The sequence below is a fragment of the Contarinia nasturtii genome, unplaced genomic scaffold (assembly GCF_009176525.2).
Source record: "Contarinia nasturtii isolate CC-2019 unplaced genomic scaffold, AAFC_CNas_1.1 Cnas_scaffold_78, whole genome shotgun sequence".
Taxonomy (NCBI): domain Eukaryota; kingdom Metazoa; phylum Arthropoda; class Insecta; order Diptera; family Cecidomyiidae; genus Contarinia; species Contarinia nasturtii.
The window spans coordinates 4140310-4165776 of NW_022197436.1; the positions used below are offsets into that span (position 1 = coordinate 4140310).

Here is a 25467-nt window from a genome sequence, read left to right on the forward strand (position 1 = left end):
CAAAAAATCAGTATGACACTCTATTGTGTCCGTTATTTAAGTTAAACAAATTGATTTTTTTTGCTAACAATCGTTTAAGAAAAGAAATTATTTTTTTTTAAGCTGACACAAATGAGTTTCAATTATACAAAAGCATTTTCAAAGACAAAGCTGAACAAAGGAAACTTAACGTTAAAGATTTAAACCGAATAAATAACTTGGCTCCATCTGTTGCTAACAATGGGCATGATTCACCTGTCACTTTTCAATCACATTTGAAAACCTACCATAACCTTATCCTTCAAAGACATTCGGAGGAAAGAAAGATAAAACACAGCTGTAAGATTCACTTTTTTCGGTCGTCTTTGCTTTTTTTCTGTAAAAAAGTTGACATCTTTTCGGTATATTAGAATTGCATTGACTGTCTATTACATTCGATAAATAATAAGAGCTAGTTGAAAAAAAAAATGTCGACGGAATATTCGTGTACAACGCCGGAATGTAAAAAAGCGGCGACATTACAATGTCCCACTTGTTTGAAAATCGGAATACAGGGATCATACTTTTGTGGTCAAGACTGCTTCAAAGGCTATTGGAAAACACATAAAATCATTCACATGTTGGCCAGTGAGTTGTAACTATCTTATTTCTATATATATTTTTTTGTTTTCATCTGCCAAGTAAAACTGAGTCAACATCAATTTTTTTTGTCTAAATTGTCTTTTTTTCTTTGCTTTTGTGAAATGAACAGAAGGACCGAGTGGTCTTGAAGCAAAAAATGATGAATATAGTCCTTGGCCGTACTATACATTCACTGGTTTGTAATCTTTTGAACTTAATCATTTTTTTTTTCGATGAACCATTATTCTGACACAACATTATCTTCAGGTAAACTGCGACCGTATCCACAGACACCAATGCGAAAAGTGCCAGAAACGATTGGTCGGCCAGATTATGCTGATCATGCAGCTGGACGGAGTTTAAGCGAAGAAGCATTTCGTGGAAATACGACGATTAAAGTGTTGGACGACGATGAAATTGAAGCGATGCGCGTCTCGTGTCGCTTGGGCCGTGAAGTGCTTGACGAAGCGGCAAAAGCAATTGAAGTTGGTGTAACCACCGATGAAATTGATCGTATCGTACACGAAGCGTGTATCGAACGTGATTGTTATCCAAGCCCGTTAAATTATTACAATTTCCCGAAATCGTGCTGTACATCTGTCAATGAAGTTATCTGTCATGGTATTCCGGACACAAGACCATTGGTGGTAAACTATTTTTTTTTATTACTAGTCTATTTTTCCTATCATCAAATGCTCAAAATATTGTTGTTGCACAGGATGGTGACATTTGCAATGTTGATGTTACAGTTTATCATAGAGGTTTCCATGGCGATTTGAATGAAACATTTTTTGTTGGCAATGTAGCCGAAAAACATAAGAATTTAGTAAAGGTTACGTATGAAGCATTACAAAAGGCCATTGCTATCGTGAAGCCAGGCGAAAGATACCGTGAAATCGGCAATGTCATTCAAAAGCATGTACAATCGTATGGATATAGTGTGGTTAAGAGCTATTGTGGTCATGGTATTCATCGGCTATTTCACACTGCACCAAATGTCCCACATTATGCTAGTAAGTTTGATTACATTAAATTTACATCTTTGTTAAAAACTGAATTTTAATTGATGATTTTTCGTTTGCGGTTGTTCTTTCTTGTAATTATTTAGAAAATAATGCGGTCGGTGTTATGAAAGCTGGAAATGTATTCACCATTGAGCCAATGATATCTGAAGGTAAGAATTTTTGTTTTTATTCAGTTCACCACAAGATATGCATAGTGAAAATGTTTATCACGTTTTTAACATAGGCACATGGCGAGACAGACAGTGGCCAGATAATTGGTGAGATATTTTGTGACTTATATCGAATAAATTCATGTCAATAACTTATTGTACTTTTTTACACTTTTTACACAGGACGGCCGTTACCCAGGATGGTCTATATTCAGGTAACAAAATTATGCTCAAAGTGTCACACAGCTAGCGACACGATGGAATTCAATGTAATCTATACTAAGTTGCCGGCAACTAGTGAAAAGACTTTTGCTACAGTTGACGCTAGCTGTGCTACAGTTTTGAATTTAATACAATTTCTCTTATGGAACATAATTGTTTTTATCGTGTATTGCAGCCCAATTCGAGCAAACCCTTTTGGTAACTGAGACTGGCTGTGACATTTTAACCAAACGTCGATCCAATCCAGAGGGAAATCCTTGGTTCATGGACAAACTTTGAATTCGATAGATATCTTTCATAATAAACATGATTTTGTTTGTTAATTTTTTGAGAGGTTCATTTTGAGCGCAACAGATGCAGACAAAAAAATTGTCATTTATTCACCCAAAAAAAAAAAAAAAAAAGTTGAAGATTTTTGTTAGGATATTGGGTTATCGTGCGGTACATATCTCTTTTCCATCCGCTCATGAATTGAAATTAAATTTCATTGATTTTTTTATTATTAAACTAACACAATTCGTTTTCTTTTAATTTTATATTTAATGTAGAAAATATTTTTGCGTTTTTCATACGAATCGGTGAATTTAAAAGCCGTTTTTTTTTAAATAGAAAACTTAACATCCAATTTGCCTGTGTTTAAATAATGCTGTCAAAAGCTGGATGCAAATAAAACAAGTGGATCGATTCCATTGGAATTTGAATTCTTTATTTGAAACTATGCATATATAATTTATGTTCCATTTGACACAGAAATGACCACCAGAATGGGTCAAAGCATTACATTTTTCAACGGTTTGAATGAACAAAAATTTAATATAAAATTGCTGTATAATGGTTGGTGGAATGACTGTCCGACCGATTTATTGTTTGCGAATAAATTTACAATCAATTGAAAAATTCAATGCGAGTATCCTTTATCTAATTAATTATTTGAAGCTGCTTGTGAAAATCATGCACACGTCGTATGCAACATATTATTTCTCATGCAAATTTAATAAGTTGGTTATAGTTGGCATTTCGCCTTCACGAAACAACCCGACTGAACATCTTAAACGTTCAGAAAAGTGTATTCACCTTATCTCAGACGTTGGTCACAAAAAAAAAAAAAACATTGCTACTGCTATTCGGTTGGAACAGCAATGTATTTTATATGACGTATGTCTGAATGAAGGTGAACATATGTTCCCGAACGTCTGTCTTCATTCAAAAACTTTTTTTTTCTTCATTTTATTCGTTTTCGTTTAATTCAATATTTAAAATCAATTTAAGATCTAATCTAGAAACATTTTACGATCTAATAGTTGTATGAATTAATTGTGCTGCTATTGATTGGTTCATTGGTTTCACCATCAAGCGCTAAACGATCTACCGATTCTGTGTCGTTGAGATAGTCATCTTCACTGGGATTGGTTGTCGTGTCTTGAATAACATCATTAAAAAAATATTGATTTTCATCCCGATGATAATCGTCTCGTCTCATCATCAAATAATCATTTTTCATTTCGGATCGAATAAAATCGGATCTTCTGACATCATTTTTCTGTTTGATTAAACCCAAAACACATTTAAATAAAGTATTCTGGCAATAAAAATAACGTCTGATTTAAATCAGGCAATACCTTCTGATAGTCGTCATCTGGCACATATATTCTAAGTGCGGTTTTCCCTAGTTTTGAAAAAAATCAATAGAAAAATGAGATGAATATGAAAATATGAGAGGGAATCCTTAATAATCTCCTTCGTAATAGTTTTACCAGTGAATTGTTCTGCTAATTTTTCTTGGTGTTGTTGATGTGCAGTCTTTCTACGGCCATTTAATGGCAATGGCGTCGATGATGGTGATGATGACGACGACGACGATGATGATGATGATCCTTCGACCGTATTAATTTTCTCTTTGAGTTCTTCGTTTGCTTTTGCAATTTTAAAATCATTAAATTGTTGGCGTTGACGATTTTCCAATTCAATTTGCGGATCTGGCCGCGATTGATAGTACGTCGATGCCACAAATGGATTTTGATTATCATTTTCGTGATTTCCAATGTTTAATAGTGTGTTCAATTCGGATTCGGTCAATACAGGTTGCTGTACAACAATGCCATTTCCGGTTGGTCGATCGGCCACATAACGCTGAAACGTTGGTGTATTATCTGTGTGCTGTAGTTGTGCGGCCACTGAAAAATCTGGACGCAGTGAAATTGAATTTGTATGCTCGTGTTGTTTATGTTGACTCTGTGCAGAAGTTAATAGTTGGCCAGCGCTTGCAACCGAACCAACATCTTGTAACGATTGTGTATTTCCAGCCGCCAAATCAACTGACGGCGATTGATTTAATGTCTCCAAATGTGATGGCGATGGTTTGAATAATTGTTCACGATGTTGTTTTAGTAAATTATTGGATTGTGTCACCAAATATGTTGGATTATATACGGAAAGTGGAACATTTTGTATCATTGATTGTTGTTGAAGTAGATGCTGTTGTAATTGTGGTTGATTTCCAATTGGTATCGCATAGGTGTCGGGAAGTTGTTGTTGTGGCGGCACCTGATTGGCCATTTGAATTAATGGTGATGCAACTGGAGCTGAACTTATTTGTGGCTGTGACTGTTGCTGTGACTGTGGTTGTGGCTGTGGCTGTGCTGGAATAAAACTAATTTCAAAGGGCAACGGACGTGATGCAACCGCACTCGGTTGATTAAATGAGTCAAATGATTGGGCAATTTTGTATGTTGGAATTGATTGTGCTGAATCGGATACATATATTTTTGTCTGTTTACTAAATGGATCCACTCGTATTGTGTGATCATTTATTTGTTCAGTGACCTGATATTGTGGCACCTGTAACACATAGAAGAATGGTTCAATGAAATTGAAGACAATTTTTTTTATTGACACAATAAACTTACCGTCAATGGTCTAAATGTTATTTGATTGAATTGTGGATCTTTCTGTTCGAAAATTTGATTATCAACCGGCTCATGAATATATTCAGTTTGTGTCGAATATGCGAGATTCTTATGCAAATTTGGGGCCGGCACCGTATGTATCGGATTGTATTTTGTATCATCGGTTAAGCTAATCTTTTTCTTATTCTATAAAATGGGTGAGAAACATTATTATTATTATTAAATGTTGATTCCCCACACGAATGAATTGATTTGGAAATAATACAAACTGGTTGATAGCCAACGTTGTTGAATGGATTTTCGAAGATATATTCGCCGGGTTGTGGTGCAGCTGGTGAACTTTGGAAACGATATCGTGGTGGCGTTGATATCGTTGGCCTGTAGTATGATGCTTGTGGAAGTGGCACCTTTTTCAATTGAGCATATTTCATTGGACGCATCATATATGACATTGATGTTGGATATCGTTTGACAATCATATTTTGTGGAATTCGTCCCGTTGTACGCAAATGCTGAAAGATTTGATGTCGCAACGCTGATGATTTACTATTTGGATAAGGTGGCCATTTCGAAAAAACAAGTGGCGATTTTGTTGCCGAATCGCTAACCATTATAGATGATATGCCACCTATTGCTACCATTAAAACTATCTGAAATTTTAAACAAAATCAATGTACGTGAATTAATTTACTGAAAACGAATTTATATTCCATTTGAAACAGAAGATATGAAACACAACTGATGAATCTGTATACATCATTTCACTTATAATGTGACAATCTCTTTCGTAAAAAATACAAATGTCTGAATTTTTTGAAATTCTAGCTTTTTCCCATGTTGACTCAAGTATTGTCAATTTTTTGCTGCATTTATTTCTTCTTTTTTTATTTCGTTCACGAAAATGGTTAGAGTGTTTAAGATTTGAGTTTCTTTAAAATAAATCTTGAACATAGCTTTTGATCAGGGGTCGGATTACCACCGCCTCCCCTGAAGAACGGATTTTTAAACTACCTTCAACAGATTGTGGAAAACAATTCTTTAATTAAAAGTGAAGACTTTTTTGGTCATTAATTTATTTTCGATAGATAGATATTAGATAGGAGTTACATCCCCCCTCCTCGGACCGTCAGGAGCTATGATTTTAAATGGTGCATAAATTCGCAATTTGAACAATGCATGGAATTGAATCGAATGTTTGTCTGGATGTTTGTATCCAATATGCAAATTGCACCGGTTTCCGGTGATTTTTTTACACTGTGAACCAGAATGCAATGTCTAGTAGAGATGCGACGAGATTTCAATCGAAATGGAATTTTGTTCTCGTCTTAATTGATAACGTTCGTCTTTCGATGTCAATGTGATTGATCAAATAGTTTTTGCAAACCGGTAAATGGCCATTCGATAATATTTGGCTTGTGCCTTTAATTTATTGATTGACGAAGTCTTATTTGATCGATTTTGAAGAGAAGAATTGATGTTTTGAAATTCTTAACGGTTTCTAATTCTTTCTAATACATTGCATTTCCAACATATCGTGATGCTGAAAACTGAAGTTTGACAGCGATAAAATACCGCAATCCCATTTTCACTTTGTAAAAGAAAAGTGTTTTATTTTTGCATTCATCCACAAAACCGCATAACACATAGATCATGTATACGATATCGATGTCCAATATATCTACTTTTCTTCTGTGCAATCCAAACAATTTTGATGCATCGCGGTTTCGCTTTTTAACTAGAAAAATATGATTTTTTTTATACATCTAATCCATTTTTTTAATTTTCATCTTTTCTGTTTTGTTTTTTTTTTGTTACTGGACTGTGTTCGTTCATAAAAATTTTGTTGTTCGCTTGTGTTGTTCATTTATAACATTAGATGAAACGGAATTCGATGTGCATTTGATTAAATACTATTTGTGCGAATAATATATTTTGATTTCGTTTCTTTTGTTCAATTGGGAGAATTTGAAAGCTTTGGGCCGTTTAAACATCTCCATTGGTATATTGGTTCGGTAGTTTTGTTATAAGATTAGCGTGTGTTTCAAGATGAATAAACATGTAGGTTATAAAAGAGACCTGGCATTCGATATGATCGATATTGGTTTGTCGAATCGTGATTACATGTTTATGCACGTTTTTTTCTATTCTTCTTTCTTTCAACTAACTAACAATCTTCTGAAAAGCGAAGGAAAATTAAAATGTACTTCTGAACAATTGAACTGTTTTTTTTTTATTGTTATTGTTGTCAAGTTTCTTGCGTTGTGATTTTTTTTCGCCCGAAAATCACCGAAGAAGTGCGTTAAGTGAAGTGGAATGAAATAAAATGTCAACGCTTTAGTTCATGTTCCGCTAATAAAATGCTGTATGGTTGTTGTTGTTGTTGTTATTCAGTCATTCAATCAACATAGTTCACGACATATGGTGACATTTTTGTATGTCTTGCAGACACTTGTTTGTGCGAACGGAAAATTGCACTTCTTTTTGCATGAGCAATCAACACAAAGGAATATATTTGGATCAAGAGTAAAATACATGACTATTATTAATGAAAGTGAAATTTAAATAAGTGAAATTTAAAAGTTAAACAATTTTCTTTTCCAATTCACGAAACTGCGTGTAGTGTTGTTTTTTTCTTCTTCTTCGCTATTTAACATGTTGGAAAAATAGGCATAGAGATTGCTTGCGTTGAGAGCGCAAAGATAGTCCACATAATTTCTTGATTCTTCTTTTGCACATAGAACGTTTCTATATACATATACCTATGTATGTTCGGTCACACCATTAAATGAACCAAATGGTAAAAATGTGTTGTTTTTTTATTCTCGCGCGCAATGTAATCGAACACAAATGCTCTTAGAGAATGTTGTAACAAACTGTTTGAAACGTGCCATTCATCGGCAATAATATAGGTGCCATTTGATTGGTTGTTATTGTATGTATCGGTATTTTTCTCTTCTTTCTCTGCATACTTTACCTGCTTACCTACATAAAACGGTTTTCTATAAAACGACTATCGCTCAGAATTATTGCGAACATAATAATTAGACAATTGCACGCAACCAGCGATGGCAATATGCACACACACGGGACGCGGGCGCGTAAACATCATATCGTCAATGATTCAACCAAATGAAACGAATTCATTTCTTTTTGTATTTTCTCAATTATTCTTTTCATTTCTTTTTTCGTTCGTTTCATTATAAAATGTAAGTTCTAATTGAGTGATTTTTGGATTTGAAGAGAATGAGATGGATGAGATGAGATCTCAGCAAATAAGTTCCTCTTATGCAGCAGGAAAATAAATTATGATTTTTGCGTCTCAGAGCGTATGAATGAATTTTGGAGGAAAAAAAAACAATCAATATACCACTTCTTTTCGTATCTTTTTTTTAACGATGTTTTATCGCTTCGATTATCATTTAATTAACGGCATTGTTTTCAAAAATTGTTTCAAGACAATTACTCTTGGTTTACTCGTTTATGTGGAGTAATTGAAACGGCTTCTCGTTTATACGTCAGTCCATTATGAATTGTATATGGGTGGAGTAGATTTTAAACCATTTTTATACGACGCATATAGAGTGAGAGAAATTGATTATATCTATTTACTGGATATAAAAAATCGTGGAAAAAATATCGTGTATTAAATTTTGCATAAAACGTGCAATCTTTACAAAATCAAACAAAAAAAAATGGTGCTGTTTTTTGTCGTTTTCACATTTGTCTATCCCTTGATTTCCTTGAAAATTCTATCACGTCCAATTTAGTGAAATTTTTAATCATGTTTGGTTTTTTTCCCTTCCTTTCCATGGTAAAATGAAGATGAAAAAGAAATACATTTTTTTTTCGATCGAATTGTTAATTCAGTAAACATACACAAAATAATATTTTAAAAAAAAAAACAAGTAAAAGAGAAAATACAATAGTAATTGACCATTTGACTTTGGTTATTATATTCTGTGAATTACACGTTTCGCAAATACGCACACTCCACTCGTTAAACGTACATAAAATCGAACGGCAAATGTAAGACAAAATCACAAAAAAAAAATTAGAATATTCGTAAGATTTCACACGTGAAAACGCCAAATGAATAAAAGAAGAAATTATACTATTGGACGCGCTCATAAACCAATTACATATTCAACGTGCATCTGGCATGGATTTATTTTGTTGTTTTTGTCACACTTTAAATCCATTCATAAACTGGATTTAACTGTTTTAGTTCGTCAGTTTAATCACATATTCTGATTTTTTTCATCTCTTATATAGGACAATTTTCACTATATTGATTTATTTTGAATTTGTCACACCAAACAAAATACTTACTATCGATGATATTCTAGAACTTAACATTTTTTCAGACACGATTTGATTGCGAAACAATAATACAACATTAACCTTCAGGGTTGAAAACAACTGTCTATGTAAATGTGATAGAATGCAACCGTCGCTAATTCTGGATCTGCAGTGTTTTTTTTATTTATTTTTTTTTTTTAATGTCTGAAGTTGAGTTTTTACTAAACTATTGAAGATCAGTCGGTATATGTTTAAATGTCTTTAACGAAATGTTTGGATATAATTTGATATAATTGCGCTTTGAATTAATAGACGCGTTGCGAATTTACCGGTCAGGCAAGCAAAATAACTGCCAACTGATACTGTTCACTGTTCAACACAAACTGATGATTGTTGTGTAGCTTATGCAGACCGTGAACTTGAATTGCCAAACGTATTGCCAAACGGTGGTTTTACTCTCTCATTTCGCAGCAAACCAAACGAAGGAATATATAAAACAAAGCACAGCAATAAACATCACCACATATATTTGAGCAACATAGATCGTTTAGCGAAATGAAGAATTAAACACACGTTTGTACAGCGCGTGCTAAGTTTGTGCAGCAGTATATATGAAACCAAAAAAAAAAAACAGAGAGCAAGAGGTAATGACAAAATCAAATAACACACAATCAAAACCAAAACGTCTCTACTTTAGACGAGAAACATTGATCATACACAATTACATTTATGATGTTGTAGCATTCGAGCGGCATTTTAAATGGAACGGATGGTAAAACACAATTTAAGCGAGACCAACATATATACAACCATGTGGTTGAATGATGGTCGCTTTTCCTGTGAGCTGATATTACGGCAGCACACAAACACCAGAGTCAGAGTTTTCCATTCACCAGTCACTTATCGGTGGCAAATCAATTGAAGCATGAAAACATGCAGGCAAAATCATTTTCATTATAGAAAAGCAATCAAAAACAAACGGCAAAACCACGCCATCGTACATTTTCACTTTGGCCGATGACGGTGACATTCAATCCGTATTTCCAGGAAAATGTGGCTCAAAATTCAAGCACAAACTCTTACAACTCTTTTAATTTAATCGTGGTTACCAACCAAAAACCGAAAAATACTCGACTTTAAATATTTTTTAAATAGTAAAAAATAAAATTCACTTTTCATCACGTTTGCGATTGGTAAACGAATTATGATAAAAACTTTCATTATAAAAGTGCAAAAATTGAAGAAAAATGTTAAATCATAATACTGATCAATAACGTTTTTTTTTTAGCATGGGATGGGCGCAACGCTTATTTAACTATAAGATAAGACATTTATCGCGCTTCGCTTGGGGGCCGTATATGCCGCTACATCTATACAGCTCGAAAATGGTTGCTAACACTTTTTCAGCACCATTGAAGCATTCAGTTATAATATAAGCAATTTGTATTTTGCCGAGCGAAAGTGTGATATTTGGTTTGTACGTTGGCCGTTGTAATTCACAATGCACTTTTACTATTATAATGTTCGACGGATTTAAAGCATATGTATAGTTTGTATGTTTTTGACAAAATATGCATATAACGTTGATTTTTCTAATTTCTTTCCGCAACCGATTTTTTTTTAATTTTCGCTGGATGTTTGAATGTTTTACACACCGAAATACATTTCGGTACATTTACATTTTACATGAATTCACATTTTTAGCATTTGAACAAGATTTGAAAAAGCATTCGAGTTAACATTTACAATCTCAAAACTATGCTTCAACAAAATCACGGAGGAAGTAAAAAAAATCTATTACTAAAACAAAATAGACATTTAAGGGCAATAAACATATTTATCAGTTGTTTGTGGCTTCATTGAAAAAATGCAATGCATAAATCGATTTTATTAAGAAAAAAAGCCAAAAATATTCATTGGTTCGCATGATAAACTTATATTTCAGCGGTATCTATTGCTTTGCTTCAAAATCGGATACTTCCAATGGTAAGGGAACAAAATGCGGAAAAAATGATTTACATCGTATCAGTTGAACTGGGTATAAAATACTTTTTTTAAATTAAAAACTTTACTCACCTACGGGCACTCCCCCTCCGTACAATGTTGTACTATTGTACAACTAGACCACAAGACTTTATATAGTCTGTTCATGTCTAGCTAAGCTAACTATAATAGTTAAAATATTTTATTTTATGTAATTTTTTGAATGTATGATTAATTGATGATGTTTGTTAGTTGACATTGTTGTTTTAGTCCGGCGGTCTTAACAATGAAACTGGCAATGGTACATCAAAGATCCGGCAAAGTCCTATGTAATTTAAAGCAAATACATTAAATAATGAATATTCTGTTTCCAATTGATTCATACCTTTGAGCATAATGCATTTTGCTGCAACAATATCTCGGTGCCAAGTAACTGTTTGTGGAACAACATCATCATCATCAACATTTAATGGCCAATTTTTGTAGGTAACTTTAACCTTTGACATTAAACGCCCAGTCCGAATTTTTTCGTTCACAGCCTCACGATTGCCATCGATAATTTGTCGCTTAATAATTGCACGTTTTCTTCTCAAAACACGTCTGTTGACCGTTGACACAATGATATCTGGCAGTCCAGCGACTAAATCTGGCAGGCCATCAATCTTTTTCGCTCTACAATCGTAGCACACTTTAAATCGATCATCTTTTGTGTGCCTTGGAAAACGTTCCTGACAATTCGCGCATGTTTGTGATGTTCCCCATTCATCTTGCATTTCAACTTCTGAATGTCCAAGTTTCTTAATGCTCACACGAAACTTACGCGATCCCGGACATCTTTTACGCTTTTTTATTCCAAACGGTCGATCGGGTTTCATCGCCCAAGCACCAAATTGAACCAACGACGGTTTGTTGTTTGTCACACGCACGGCGATTTGATCATTTACTCTGGTCGAGCGAATGTGATGGTCTAAATCCAGTCGTGCATATTCACGCGTCGCATAAGCTGCCATTCCTTTTCGTAACATTTTAATGCGATATTCAATGTATGATTTCCATGTTGAATTACGTGGTGATGGTGGACGATATGGGTATGTTTTGAGATGTTCCTTCTCTTCGATATCAAACCATCCAGCCAACTTTTTCGCTTCTTTGTCTCGTTTTTTCTGCTGAGTTTCCCAATGAAAACGCTGGTTTGGTATTATAATGTTTTCCTTCAAAATGCAAAATGATACAAAAAACTATGAGTTTCTATTGTAAACCATTTCAAATTACATTTCAAAATATCTTACCTCAACAGCCGGCTCATCAGGTGTTTTTTGAATGTTGCGACGCACTACAGTTAACCACGATTTTTCATTCGGATCGATTCCAATGATGTATTTCTTGCCAATGAGTTTTTCCGGCCCCCGATTCGCTTGGGTTGTTTGCTGTGGTCGTTGTTGTCGCTGTGGTTTCTTGTACATTATGGATATTGAAACACTATCGGTCAAAATCTGATGATGGAATGGTTTCGATTTGCCCAATTTATATATTTTACCGACATCGAACAACATATTCCATAGACCTGATCGATCAATTTGGGTGTAGTACTTTACTTTTCTCTTATTCATCCGGTTGGTCCGCGTATTGAGAAAAGAAGGCACCAAATCAAGCTTGTTTACAATTTTATTATACAAGTCCGTAATGTCCAATCGCACGTTTTTCAAATGGTAGTCGCATAATGGTATAAGAGCAAAACTGCTTATTTTTGGTGGTCGATTGATTGTTGGCTCTTGAAAGTTCGGATTGTTACGAAACATTTCATGAATGGTATGCCATTGTTCGGCATGACTGTGATACACTTCTATTTGCCGTTGCATTTGACCGAACAACCACAGTGATTCAAACCAACGATATTTTGCGAAAAATTTCATACTCACTGTTCCCGACCATCCAATTTCAGTCAAATCTCTCATTAAAATATTGAATTTTTCAACGCGTTGTGGATACACATTATTACCATTATTACCATTTGTTAAATTCTTAAATCGATATGAAAACTCTTTGGCATTTCTGATGTCGATGCTATCAAATCTTGAGCCATTGTTGAATCGATTGCGATACCAACAACGCATTCGAAAAAAATTCTCAAGTCGTTTTTCACACCATGTGTTGGTATTGGTTTGAATGTTTGTGATATATTGTTTATAAAAATATCTCAAACCATTTCCCAACTTTTCATCATCTGGCCATCGGAACTGTTCTTCACTGTTTCTTTCTACCATGAAACGAAACTCGGGCAATATCCGATATTGACTATTAATATTGTTAACGTGTTGGTTTAATACCGCTCTGAAATAATCGGCAATGAACAGTCTTGGATGTGGTTGCAAAAAAAATGCACGATCGTCATTATCAAGTGCTTCATTCAAAATAAAAAGAATAGAAAGTGATGCCAATGCTGCCACTTCTGTCATTTGAACACTGTTGTCGCAGGATTGTTTGAAGTCCACATTTTATTACAACGTATTTGCTTTCTTCTGGTTGATTATCATCGAGCTCGTCGTCATCCATGTCTTTTTCTGTTCATTCTCAAAAAACTGATCAAATTATTCGAAAATAAAAAATAGACACAAATTTAGAAAAAAAATGCAACAAAAAAAGCATAGATTACGAATAAAATGAGATCACAATTTAAATGAAAATCACTTATATCACAATTCAAATTAATCACTTCTTACCTCAACGATGTCACTCTGTATTCTGATTCAAATGATGAAATGTTTTCCAATATTCCGCAGATGAAAATTTTGTTGGAATATTCACCGTCAATTTTATGAATGCTTTCTTATTTTGAAATAACAACAGAGACAATCTCAAAACCAACAGTGAATTTATCCGTTTAACATCGAACAAACAAAATCATTGGAACAAATGTTAGCCAAAAATGACGACAAACAAATTGTTTCATACTCTAATATAAACACTCACACATAATTCTCAAGAATTCCTTTTACAAGCAAAGCACAATTTGTTACAAACAAAAAATGAGAACACACTCATATCACAATTCAAATGAATAACTTCTTATACTATATAACGCTGTGTCCTGATTAAAACGATGAAAATGTTTTTTTTTTATTTTGAAATGAAAACAAAGACTGTCACAAAACGGACTGTGAATCTTTCCATTTGACATCGAGTGACTTCTACAGTTACGTTCCAAACACACCAAACCGTTGCTAAAATGACGATAAACAAAAAATGAATCTCATGTACAAGAATTCCATTTATTAATCACTGAATTTTGTTTTTTTTTCAACACAATGGCAACTTAACCATAATTACTTACCTTATTCTTAACAATAACTTCAAAATATTTTGATGCGAAAAAATCCCTATTTAGTTCGGTGCCGGAATTATAATTTCATACATTGTTTAAAGAAATTAATTGATACGATGCAATGTTTACGAAGCACATTTTGAATGTAATCAGAAAAATCGGTTTCGATATGATACACACCAATACACACAGCTACCAACTGTCAAATGTCGTACACATTCAAACATGTTTCGAATTCGAAATTCGAATTTGAATTATGAAATAAAAAAAATAAAAAAATTCTCTGAAACTAAAATCAAATCAAACAAATCTAAAAAAAAAGGTACATTTATAAATGTATTTCACAGTCACTTGAAATTCCTACGCAATGTTTTTTTTATTCATGCACAATCGAAACACACACAGAGAGAAGAGAGTAAGATTTGTATTTTCATCCTCTTTTTTTCCGGTTTGTTTTTCAAATTTCATTTGCTTAAAATCAATCGTATGAATACGATATTATGAACTCAACGAGTTTATGTTATTTACATTTGTTTACATTGTATTGCCGCTACAGTTTCTTAGAATATAATAACAAAAAGAGAAACAATCGAAACACACAGAAGATGTTGTTGTGTATCGCAACACGAAAAAGCCGAAAAAGTGGTTCACATTATGCCTTTATTCTACCTTCCATTTGACACGAAAATTGCCACAAAAATAAGTTAAAGCGTTACATTTTTTAACGTTAAAATGTCCTAAAAACGTTACATATTTGTCCGTTGGGTAACAAACAATTATTTACGACTATCCATTCGAATCATGGTTTTTAAAGTCAATGTCCTTTGAAACTAACTCAACGTTAAAACGTTTGCGATCCGTTCGAATAGTTAGCCATAAACGTTTAAACTGATACATAGAAAATGATAGATAACTTTTGATTACTTTGATTTCATGGTCGATTGGTTTGAAATCTGTTTTTTTTTTAAATATACAAAATGAATTTGTCACTTCCGTTTGCACTTTATGTTATGGTTCATTAACACTCCATAAATGAAATTGCAACGCATTCATTGCATTTTGTTAATAGAAATGTAATTCCATTTTTAAACGCATGATTTACAACAAACATGAAAACAAAGCAATGAAAAGTGTTTAGTTTACACATTATTGTTATACAATTTAACAAATTGACCATTGATTAGATTTGTTATTATATTAACGTTATTGGTGAGATGAGTTGCAGTCGATATGGTAAGTGGCCACAGCGATATTCACCCTCAATAAGACATGCACACGGTTTAACATCTCCGAGTTGATTCCGAAAAAATTCGAATCGAGTACTTACCTTTTAAATTTATAAATTTTTCTTTGAAATTTGAAAGTTATAAAAATCGAAACTCAAATTTTCTTTTCTTAACCAATATATTATATTTGGGTTAAAGCTATATAATCTTATATTCAATACAATTATGATATCTTGTTGTCGTTGTTAAACTTAAAAAAATGATGAACTGTATGTGTTTTCTTTCCTTTTTGTTATTTTCCGTTATTTTCTCATTAAGCGTTAACATTCTAAAATATATGTTTGTACAATGAAACGTGTGAACCAAAGTAGCTCACTATATATCATATAAATAGAGATGTCTAAGAACTTGTGCAACAAAGCACTAAAACTAAAGGTTTTCTATTTTCGACTGATAATCAAATTGAGAGAAGGAAATTTCGTTTGATATTAATTTCTTGTGCTACGTAATTGTGTTATTAACACATCACTTAATTGGGCGTCCAGAGCGTGTTGCATCATTGGTGGTTGTTCGACCGCGTTTAAATTCAGCATACCAATCGGTGATGGTTGATTTATCTGGGGCAGAGTCCGGATAACGCTTATCAAGCCAAGCCTTTGCTTCGTCGGTGTTTTTTCCTCTCAAAAAGCAATGCTTTGTTAAAATACGAAATTCTCTTTCATCCATTGTTTTAAAAATAACAAAAGTAGCGTCACTTAAAGCACTGTAACTTGTAAATGAATGATCGAAATGTCATGAAATTTTGACATGCGTCGTTTGAAGGATTGTCCTTTCCAGAAACATTATGGATTTTGTGGCGCCACCTATATGTCAGACCGGAGACTTATTGAGTGATGTGTTACAGTTCGAGTAACAAAACCTCCTCATACTCCTTTTGCTAAAGTTGATGCATTCCCGTTGTTGATGCATTCATCATCATTCTGTCATCGTATAAAGATAGTGTTTTCGATGCACGTACTTTTCGAACGCTTTTTGGTACATCACCCGGGGTTTTGATTCGTTCACTTGGATCCCGAAGTCGATCAATGCTGCCTTTAACACCAAACACATCACGAAATACTTCTAATGATCGTTGCCGTTTCATATGCCATTCATCCGGATAATCGGATGTTTGGAGACTTTTCATGGCGTTCGCTGATTTCGATACAACCAGACCGCTTGATTTTTTTAACCGATTTGAATGTGACGATGGTTGTTGTTGATGATCGGCTTCATCAATAATTGTGAATTGTTGTGAAAAATCGCCGGGTGGCCGCTTATACATGCTTTGATAGTTTCGAAATGAGCTTGAATAGTCGGTGATTTCTGATTGTACTAATGATGTGTCTGGTGCATTAATATGCGGCAATGCTAAATCTAAATTCTTTGGACGAATCTGTGGCAAGTGCTTTGTTTTAATATGTACACGATTATTGTCAACGAGATTGGACTGCTGAAATATCGATGGTGGTTGACTTTCACCCAATTTTCCAATTGATTTATTATAATCCGATGTTAGAATGGACATTTCATCGCTACGCTTCGCATTTCGTTTGTTCAACAACGATCGAATTTTCGTCCAGCCATGTAATTTTGGTAGTAGTTTACTTGTTGTCGATAAATGTTTGTCGCCATTACACACTTTTATGTCGTCGGATGTGCTGCCAAGCCCATGATGATTTGAAATGGGAAATGTATCGTTGACTGATCGTAAAATGTTTGGATTTGACTTGAATGTGGTGATTAATGTTGTTGCTTCGGCCACTGTTGGCGATTGTAATCGATGTGTAGAAATTTCTCGTAAACGTTCTTCCACACACAATGCTGTTAATCTTGCGTCTGGATCATGATCCCAACAATCTTCACATGTATCCTTTGCTATTTTTGCCGATACATTTCGTTTCCATGCGCACGTAAATTTCGGCCGGACTTTTTGTCGCGACACAAGTATTTGCATTTGTTCAAGTGACGGCGTCTTACCAACTTCTGCTTCATATGGTTGCTTGTATGCCGAAATCGGTTCATCCGATGCATAAAATTCATGACATCGTGAATATAATTCCCATAAAACTAAACCCAAACTATAAATATCAACCTGTTTTAGTGCCGTTTCACAATCACGTAAATTAACCGCTCCTTCAAGTATCTCGGGTGCCATATAACGAATTGTGCCGACCTCATTGAGACTTTTGTGTTCGGCCAATGTCATTGCCCCCTTCCATTCGTAACGTGGTCCAAATGTTTTCAGTGCAAAACCAAAATCCGAAATGCAACACGATTGATCGGCTCGAACGAGTATATTTCGTGTATTAAGATCTCGATGTGCAACGCACGGTTTTATCGCATTGCCAGCATTCATTTCGGTATGCAAATACGATAGACCACCGGCAACTGAACGTGACATTTTAATATAAACTTCAAATGATGCCGTATTTTGTGTTAACCAATCTTGTAGGCATCCCAATGGTGCCAACGATAATACCAATAAATATTCAATATTATCATCGAGCGTACGTCGTTCATCACAACCAAAATATTCCAAAAAATATGGTGAATCCATTGACAGTAAACAGTAAATATCTTTTTCATTTAAAAAGAAATCTTTATGCTGAGCTGGAAACAATTTCACCGCAACCGTTTGTTCATTTATCATTCCCTTCCATACGGTACCATATTTACCTTGGCCAATCATCGAACATAATTTTAAATTATCAACATTCAACAAATCCGAACTGTATTTTGGATTTGGTGATGGTACATTCAATAATTTTGGTTCGGGTTTTGTAAAACGGTTTCGACACAATGTCACATAAATTAAACTGACAATCATTGGAATTGAAATGATCAACACAACAATCCATAAACGTTGCGATTTCAATGCAGACAGAAATGTTTCGTTGAATGAACCATTTGACAATGCGTCGTTATCAATCGAATAAATATTCGGCTCAATAATTGGTTTCGGGCGATCGGTTATGTTTATGTTACACATATGGCCGGTACAACAACAATAAAGTGGCCATTGTGGTCGATTATTTATACATTCATCCGTTCCACATGATGTTGGCTTCTCTAGTAAACATCCTTGGCTCTCAATTATCCGCGTACCTATGGGGTTAATGCACAAAAGAAAATAACGAATAATCAAAGAAATAATTAGTGAATATAATCGAAAATAATCCGCATACCATTCGCATCAATTTTCCATACTGCGTAGCAAACATCGTTTTCATTATCACATTTCTTTTCCTTCATCTGAAATGTTTTCATTTGAATATAGAAAAATCAATTATTGCCAGAGAAATCCGTTCACATAATTACAATTACCTTTTCATTCTTAATAATATTTTTATCATTGACATCTTCGTACTCGGCACTGGACTCGTCGTCTGTCGTCGGTTTCGAACGATAATCGGCACATATCAATCCAACTCCCTTGCGAGCAGTAACTAAACAACAAATAAATTATATCAGTGGTTTATAACTAATTTTCGTTGCGGGATCTTTAAGTCGTCCTTAATATGAAATTGTGCAGATACAAACCTGCTGCATATGTATTCCCATATAATATAAACAATAATATGGTCACACACCCAACGAATCTTAATGTACACATATTGACAATTGAATCAACTGAATTGACTTAATATATGAACCTTTAGTTCAAAGAAATATACAAACTGTGTGGCTGTTCGGTTCACTGTAAATCTTCACTTTTTTTTATTCGATTAGTTTTTATTATGCATGTAGCATAAATGATTTTCGTAATAAATATATCATGTCGATGTTTCACTGTTGATATTTATGCACACAAACACACATACACATCCTATTGGATAAATCAATAATTTTTTTTTTCGATTTTAAGCTCCAAATTTACAAAAAAGTATTCTATATATGCAATCACACGATAGTTGGTCCTATTCTACATTTCTATTTGTCATAAAAATCATCGTGAAACTAATTTTCTTTTCTCTTTTTTTGGACCGTGTTCAACACAAGTTCAACCTCTATTGTTTGTGTTGCTCAGCGTTGAATTTGTTCTTTGCAAAAAATATTTTTCAGTGAATGAGAAAAAGAATATGATAGAAACGAAAAAAAATCAACTTGGAATTGTTGAACTTTTGTGTGAAAATGATTAAAATTGAAAAAATGGAATCGCTTTATATGATGAGCGACACAAACACACTGTAATTGTTTATGCAATTACGAATGAGAAATGCGTTTCATATTTAACACAACGCAAAACGTTCATACCGCGCATCAACCCCAATCCTTCATAGTTGACAATCGACAATGGATTGAGGGGAGAAAAAGTGATACTGCGCAATGCTTTTGTAGATTTTTTTTTTTTTTGAACATTCTTTATTGTCATTTATTTATAATAAGCCGTAATTTATTATTTTTTTTTTGTTTTTCAAACATCAACAAGCAAAATAATACTTTTATATATGATATAACAAAGCAAATAATTAAACTAGTCAACGGCATAAATTTCCTCCAGAAAACTTTTACAACTTCGCATTGCTTGATGATAACATTTATCAAATCCATCCGAATTATTGTCCTATTTGAATGAAATGCATAAAAATTACTTTAATTTTTTATATAATGCAGGGAATTTATAAATATGGAATAATGAATCGTACGCAATAAGGATCCCGAATGATTCGTTCGCCTTGTGGATCAAAATCACCTGAAATGAATGAAATTAATTGGAATAATAATTGGTTTTACTATTCGTTTGTACGTACCTAGAAGAAAAATGTGCGCGGTGGCATCTTTTGGTCGCAATTCGTGCAAATCTTCGATGTTGTAATCGTCCATTCCCAAAATATAATCAAATGTGTAAAAGTCTTCGGTGGTGATTTGTCGAGCCCGATTATCATAACCCAAATAATAGCGTTCCATGATCGCAACCGCACGCGGATTTGGTCGATTACCAACGTGCCATGATTCAATTGCTGCGCTATCGATTTCCCAATCACGTTGATATCCAGCTTTTTTCACCAGATCCATGAAAACAGCTTCAGCAATTGGAGAACGACAAGTATTCCCTGAAATTGAGACATTTTTTTTTTGACACAATCAATAAATTATTATTCAAATATTTGAACATTTTTTTTACAATACCCAAACAAACGAAGAGAATCCTTTTTTTGGTACCCATGGTGAAGGTCAGATGATAATGTGCGAATTACAAGGAATCATTTTTTTGCCACAAGCAAAACATACTAAATTCAATACGAATTTTTTTCGTGATTTACTAATAAAATAGAAAGTCTACAACATTTCTCCGCCAAGTGAACAATCGAATGATTTTCATTTCTCCACTCTCCACCCAAAGCTCATGATGTAAATACGATTTGTTTACATTTTATTTATTCAAACATAAAATGATCCTTTAAAATGATATAACTCTTGCTGAATATTTTTGAATCGCTATCGGAACAGAAAATATCGAAAAATTAGTTATAATTCTGTAAAAAATAAATATTTCATTCAAAATTTCTTACCCTTCTTTGGGCCCGTTCACATTTGTCTGAATCAAAATCATCACCTGTATCGAAGAAAAAAAAATACATCCGAGTCTCTATCATTGTCATCAAATTAAATATCGCGCCATATGCCACGAACAAAAACTGTATCACATCTTTAATTGTTACGTCGGCTAGGCTTTTTATTCTAGCTTTGGAAGATTTTCGAAAAATAATTCGTATTTTAATCCTTCGATCAATTTAAAAATATTGATTACACGCACAGATAAATAGAACGATGTTTTGTGACGTTGTATCTGCTGTATTATTTACTATTGATGCAGTTTTGCAATCGAATACAAATACAATTGACATTTGTTATTTAAAATATGTGACAGATTCAGGGGAACAACAACAACAAACAACACATTTGGAGAATAGTCATACAAATATTGACACAAAGAGGAAAAATAATAACAAATAACTTGAAGTGTTTAAATAAAATAATTAGATAAATGAATGGCATTAGTTGGGAGCATTTTCTATGTGATATCAAACAAATTCAAAACATTTCACAGCATTTGAATGACGATTGGGAAATTGTTTCTGTTGTAAGAAAATCTTTTTTCTCTCTTTTTTTCTAATGATTTAAACATTAAAATATTTCAGAATAATGAAGTGAGCGGCACATATCTTACGAAGACAATATCATTGCCATTTGCAATTGAAGGAGGTTCAAATGAAATAATCGAAAGAACAATTCAACCACCAAATAAATTTGAAGAAGAAGACTATCTATCGTTCGAATCACCATCGCAAGCATCGAATTCTATAACAAAACAGTTGCTAAAATTTGAGTACCATGTACTATACCATATCAGCTATGCGGTTCCATATTTATGCTTTAATGCTTACAAATCCAGTAAGTTATTAAATTGAATTTTATTTATTGATATTGCCTTAAAAAAATATTTCTTCTTTCCAGACGGTTCACTGTTGACGTTAGACGAAGCTTGGAAAATATTCAACGATTTTGGTCCATTGAAATCGAATCCAATTCAACAAAATATGTTAAATATTTTGACTCAAATGGAACATCCAATTTTATTTAAACCATTTTTAACATTACATCCATGCCGAATAGCCGAAGTACTTCATTCATTACCTCATAGTCAGAACAAAGTGTTAAGCTTTTTAAGTTCATACGGTCCAACGATATATTTAACATTCGATTTAGAGTATGCAAACCAAATAGAAAATAATAATAAAGAAACAAACAAATTTACCTGAAAACGAATGTGAATTGCTGTTTTTTTTTTAATGATTCATTATTTTTTGCTTTCTTCAATAGGGACGTCATTTTGTAATGTGACGCATTGAGCGCCCTCTACTATAACTTGATGCATTCACATGACATTTGTTATTCGTCTAATTAACAAGGTTTGTGACTGAAAACTACCCATTACTTCCAGGCAAAACTATCAACAAAGCCAACTGAAAACGCTGATATAAACAAACATTTGATTTGTTCTTCCATCATCACAAAAATTGTGTAAGTAGCTCTTTATCTTAGTCGAAATCATGGTTGTATTTTGGGTTGAAGTTTTCATTTTGTATGTGGAAATTTTTTTTTGTAATTTTTGCAATTTTAGACACAGAACACAAGCAAAGCAAGCAATTGGAGCAAAAGTAGCAAACCAACATAAAAAAGTAGAGTGTGTGTGAAAAATGGAGCAATTGAAATGCGGTGAAGTGTACCGCGATTTAGACGGAAATTTTAATTATGTATGCAACTGTTGTTCATTTGAATTTTTATCGGCGTCCGATTTTGAGGAGCATATCATTATTCATTGTACACTGAGTTCGTCTATACTGAAAGAAGAAAAATTAATTGAAATTTCGAACGATGTAAAGCCAAAGTATTCCATTGAAATTGAACCGGTACTGAATCATGAGATTGACATCGGGCCAGATGAAGACGATGAAGATATGGACGAAGAAGAAGAAGAGGAGGACGAAGAAGAGGATATCGATGAAGATGCAACATTTGAAGAAACTGAATTTATCATTGAACCCGAAACAACCATACAAGAAATTTTAAATGAGTTGGCCGATGATTCGATATTCAAATGTGATTGTTGTGATAAAACGTATGCATGCCGTGGTCTTCGACAACAGCACATTCATAATTACAGTGATGAGACAAAATCATGCAAACTTTGTCCAGCTTACTATGAAAAAGATGCCGAATTGAATGCACACAAAAAAATTCATAATTTAGCCAATACGCTCGAGTGTCCGCATTGTTTGGAAATGTTTGCATCGGTGAATAAACTAAAACGGCATTTAACATCGAGCAAAACTGAAATGGGCATACCGACGGCGCGACGTCCGAGAAAAGTTGCATTGAAAAAGAGCCACGATTCAAGCCACGATTCACTTGAATTTGATGACAATAAAATTATGGAGGATGGTGTTGATGATGATTTTTTCGTGGAAGTGGAGACGGGCGATAAAAAACGACAAAAATTCGTGTGCAAAATATGCCAAAAAGAATATTCGTATTTGCATTATCTGAAAAAGCATTTAAAACGTCATGTCGACAATACATTGAATCATAAATGCAATATATGCGGACATGAATTTAAATTACGACAAAATTTGACCGCTCACATGCGCACACATACGGGTGAAAAACCATTTAAATGCAGGTAGGAAAAAAAGGAGAAAATAGCACAATGAAAAATGCCCATTATTTTTTATTGAATTTTTCAATTGTTATTTTTATATTTTTTTTTTTGGTAGATTGTGTGGGAAAGCATTCAACCAACCATATTATATGACAATACACATGCGAATACATCAAAAGGAGAAACCATTTCAATGTACATTATGCGGTGTATCGTTTGTAACATCAAGCCATTTGGGACGGCATATGAAGAGCCACAACAACATCAAACCGCACAAATGTACATTTTGTGATCGTGCATTCATTTTACCCGGCCATCTACAAGATCACATACGGTCACAACACACGCACGAACGACCATTCCCTTGTGACGTATGCGGTAATACATTTTCACGGCGAAAATTGTTGCGCCAACATAAGCAACTGCATGGCGAAAAGCGATTCAAATGCAAATATTGTGATCAAGCATTTTCACAATCGGCCGGTCGACGTGGCCACGAGATTCGAGTGCATAATGCACCAAACAAACCATCGACCAATTTGGATTGATTCACACCCTCGCTCACTTAAATCGAATTCTTAAATTTAAATTACTTTCCATTGTTGTGCTGGAAAGCTGGAGAGATAAAAATTAAAGCTAATTGAAAAAAAAAACACCGAATTCAAACTATAAGAGTAATTTATTTTTTAAGTTAGAGACATTTTTTTCTTTTATTTTTAAAATATGTGTAAGAGTTTATTTTTTAAGTACATTTATTTCAAAATTACAACAACGGCAAAAAAAAATGCGTCATTTACATTAATACCTTACGAGAGGGACAATATTTTGACATTTGTACGACATAGACAAAAGTGAATTCAATAAAGAAAAAAGTCAACAACATTAAAAAAACATAATCGTATATTATTTGAGATTCATATGTACTGGATGTTGGTTGGAATTTCGTCGAAAACAAATCAGATAAGAACATTTCAAAAACATGGCCGATAGTGGATATGACTGGCAAGATCATAATAGGCGATTGGCACTGGAGGGACGTCAAATACTCGAACGAACATCAGCTAGTTTGGCGAGGTCGAATCAAGTTGCAATTGAAACCGAAAACATTGGCACTGAAGTGATATCGGAATTGGATGAACAACGTGAATCATTGCTGCGTAGTCAGCGACGTCTTGATGAAGCCAACGCTGACCTATCCAAATCAAGTGCCATTTTACGTGCAATGCAACGTAACATTTTCTACAATAAGCTAACATTGATTCTAATTATTGTTTTGGAAATATTTTGTTTGATTGGAATAATCATTCTTAAGGTTAAAAAATAGAAATAAATGTGTTTAGTTTGATACTTCTGTGTTAATATCGAATAAAATATAATTATAGTATATGGTTAATGACAAGTGTTTCAAGTCTGCCATTCGGCTGAGCATAAGGAATACAATATATGAATTTGTAACTCAATTTATACAAACACGATGATGACGAAGAAAAATAAAATAAATTACCTGAACAATTACATCAAAAGAGTTG

At 33.7% G+C, this 25467-nt stretch overlaps 8 protein-coding genes across 10 annotated transcripts; 4 read left to right on the plus strand and 4 right to left on the minus strand.

Moving 5' to 3' along the window:
- Positions 1–266: 266 nt before the first annotated feature.
- LOC116336752 (methionine aminopeptidase 1) lies at positions 267–2507 on the plus strand. The gene is made up of 8 exons (XM_031760868.1): positions 267–606; positions 731–796; positions 868–1247; positions 1319–1613; positions 1709–1774; positions 1849–1882; positions 1958–1989; positions 2172–2507. The coding sequence occupies exons 1-8, from the start codon at positions 447–449 to the stop codon at positions 2273–2275; spliced, it is 1137 nt and encodes a 378-aa protein (XP_031616728.1). The 5' UTR covers positions 267–446; the 3' UTR covers positions 2276–2507.
- Positions 2508–2680: 173 nt separating this feature from the next.
- Positions 2681–9602, minus strand: LOC116336745. The gene is made up of 6 exons (XM_031760857.1): positions 9232–9602; positions 5172–5552; positions 4903–5088; positions 3751–4834; positions 3616–3662; positions 2681–3536 (listed from the first exon to the last, which is right to left on the minus strand). The coding sequence occupies exons 1-6, from the start codon at positions 9256–9258 to the stop codon at positions 3291–3293; spliced, it is 1971 nt and encodes a 656-aa protein (XP_031616717.1). The 5' UTR covers positions 9259–9602; the 3' UTR covers positions 2681–3290.
- Positions 9603–11113: 1511 nt separating this feature from the next.
- LOC116352250 lies at positions 11114–13463 on the minus strand. Of its 2 annotated transcripts, XM_031784704.1 has the most exons (3): positions 12474–13463; positions 11570–12395; positions 11114–11509 (listed from the first exon to the last, which is right to left on the minus strand). In XM_031784704.1, exons 1-3 carry the CDS (start codon positions 13446–13448, stop codon positions 11451–11453), a joined length of 1860 nt encoding a protein of 619 aa, XP_031640564.1. In that variant the 5' UTR covers positions 13449–13463; the 3' UTR covers positions 11114–11450. The 2 variants fall into 2 exon arrangements, with proteins under 2 accessions (XP_031640564.1, XP_031640556.1); XM_031784696.1 differs by having other exon boundaries at positions 11114–12395.
- Positions 13464–15891: 2428 nt separating this feature from the next.
- On the minus strand, positions 15892–20023 carry LOC116338490 (activin receptor type-2B). The gene is made up of 4 exons (XM_031763795.1): positions 19315–20023; positions 19099–19220; positions 18960–19026; positions 15892–18879 (listed from the first exon to the last, which is right to left on the minus strand). Exons 1-4 carry the CDS (start codon positions 19385–19387, stop codon positions 16670–16672), a joined length of 2472 nt encoding a protein of 823 aa, XP_031619655.1. The 5' UTR covers positions 19388–20023; the 3' UTR covers positions 15892–16669.
- Positions 20024–20149: 126 nt separating this feature from the next.
- Positions 20150–22563, minus strand: LOC116338530 (low molecular weight phosphotyrosine protein phosphatase-like). The gene is made up of 6 exons (XM_031763866.1): positions 22535–22563; positions 21288–21331; positions 20905–21213; positions 20526–20828; positions 20421–20467; positions 20150–20338 (listed from the first exon to the last, which is right to left on the minus strand). The coding sequence occupies exons 3-6, from the start codon at positions 20939–20941 to the stop codon at positions 20249–20251; spliced, it is 477 nt and encodes a 158-aa protein (XP_031619726.1). The 5' UTR covers positions 20942–21213; positions 21288–21331; positions 22535–22563; the 3' UTR covers positions 20150–20248.
- Positions 21435–22630, plus strand: LOC116338519 (ubiquitin-like-conjugating enzyme ATG10). Of its 2 annotated transcripts, XM_031763853.1 has the most exons (4): positions 21435–21859; positions 21918–22170; positions 22234–22486; positions 22600–22630. In XM_031763853.1, exons 1-4 carry the CDS (start codon positions 21764–21766, stop codon positions 22613–22615), a joined length of 618 nt encoding a protein of 205 aa, XP_031619713.1. In that variant the 5' UTR covers positions 21435–21763; the 3' UTR covers positions 22616–22630. The 2 variants fall into 2 exon arrangements, with proteins under 2 accessions (XP_031619713.1, XP_031619703.1); XM_031763843.1 differs by lacking the exon at positions 22600–22630 and having other exon boundaries at positions 22234–22545.
- Positions 22631–22672: 42 nt separating this feature from the next.
- LOC116338497 (zinc finger protein 287-like) lies at positions 22673–24604 on the plus strand. The gene is made up of 3 exons (XM_031763807.1): positions 22673–22800; positions 22901–23959; positions 24054–24604. Exons 2-3 carry the CDS (start codon positions 22977–22979, stop codon positions 24484–24486), a joined length of 1416 nt encoding a protein of 471 aa, XP_031619667.1. The 5' UTR covers positions 22673–22800; positions 22901–22976; the 3' UTR covers positions 24487–24604.
- Positions 24605–24665: 61 nt separating this feature from the next.
- LOC116338536 (vesicle transport v-SNARE 12) lies at positions 24666–25461 on the plus strand. Its single transcript, XM_031763878.1, has one exon. It carries the CDS (start codon positions 24918–24920, stop codon positions 25260–25262), a length of 345 nt encoding a protein of 114 aa, XP_031619738.1. The 5' UTR covers positions 24666–24917; the 3' UTR covers positions 25263–25461.
- The last annotated feature ends 6 nt before the right edge of the window (positions 25462–25467 follow it).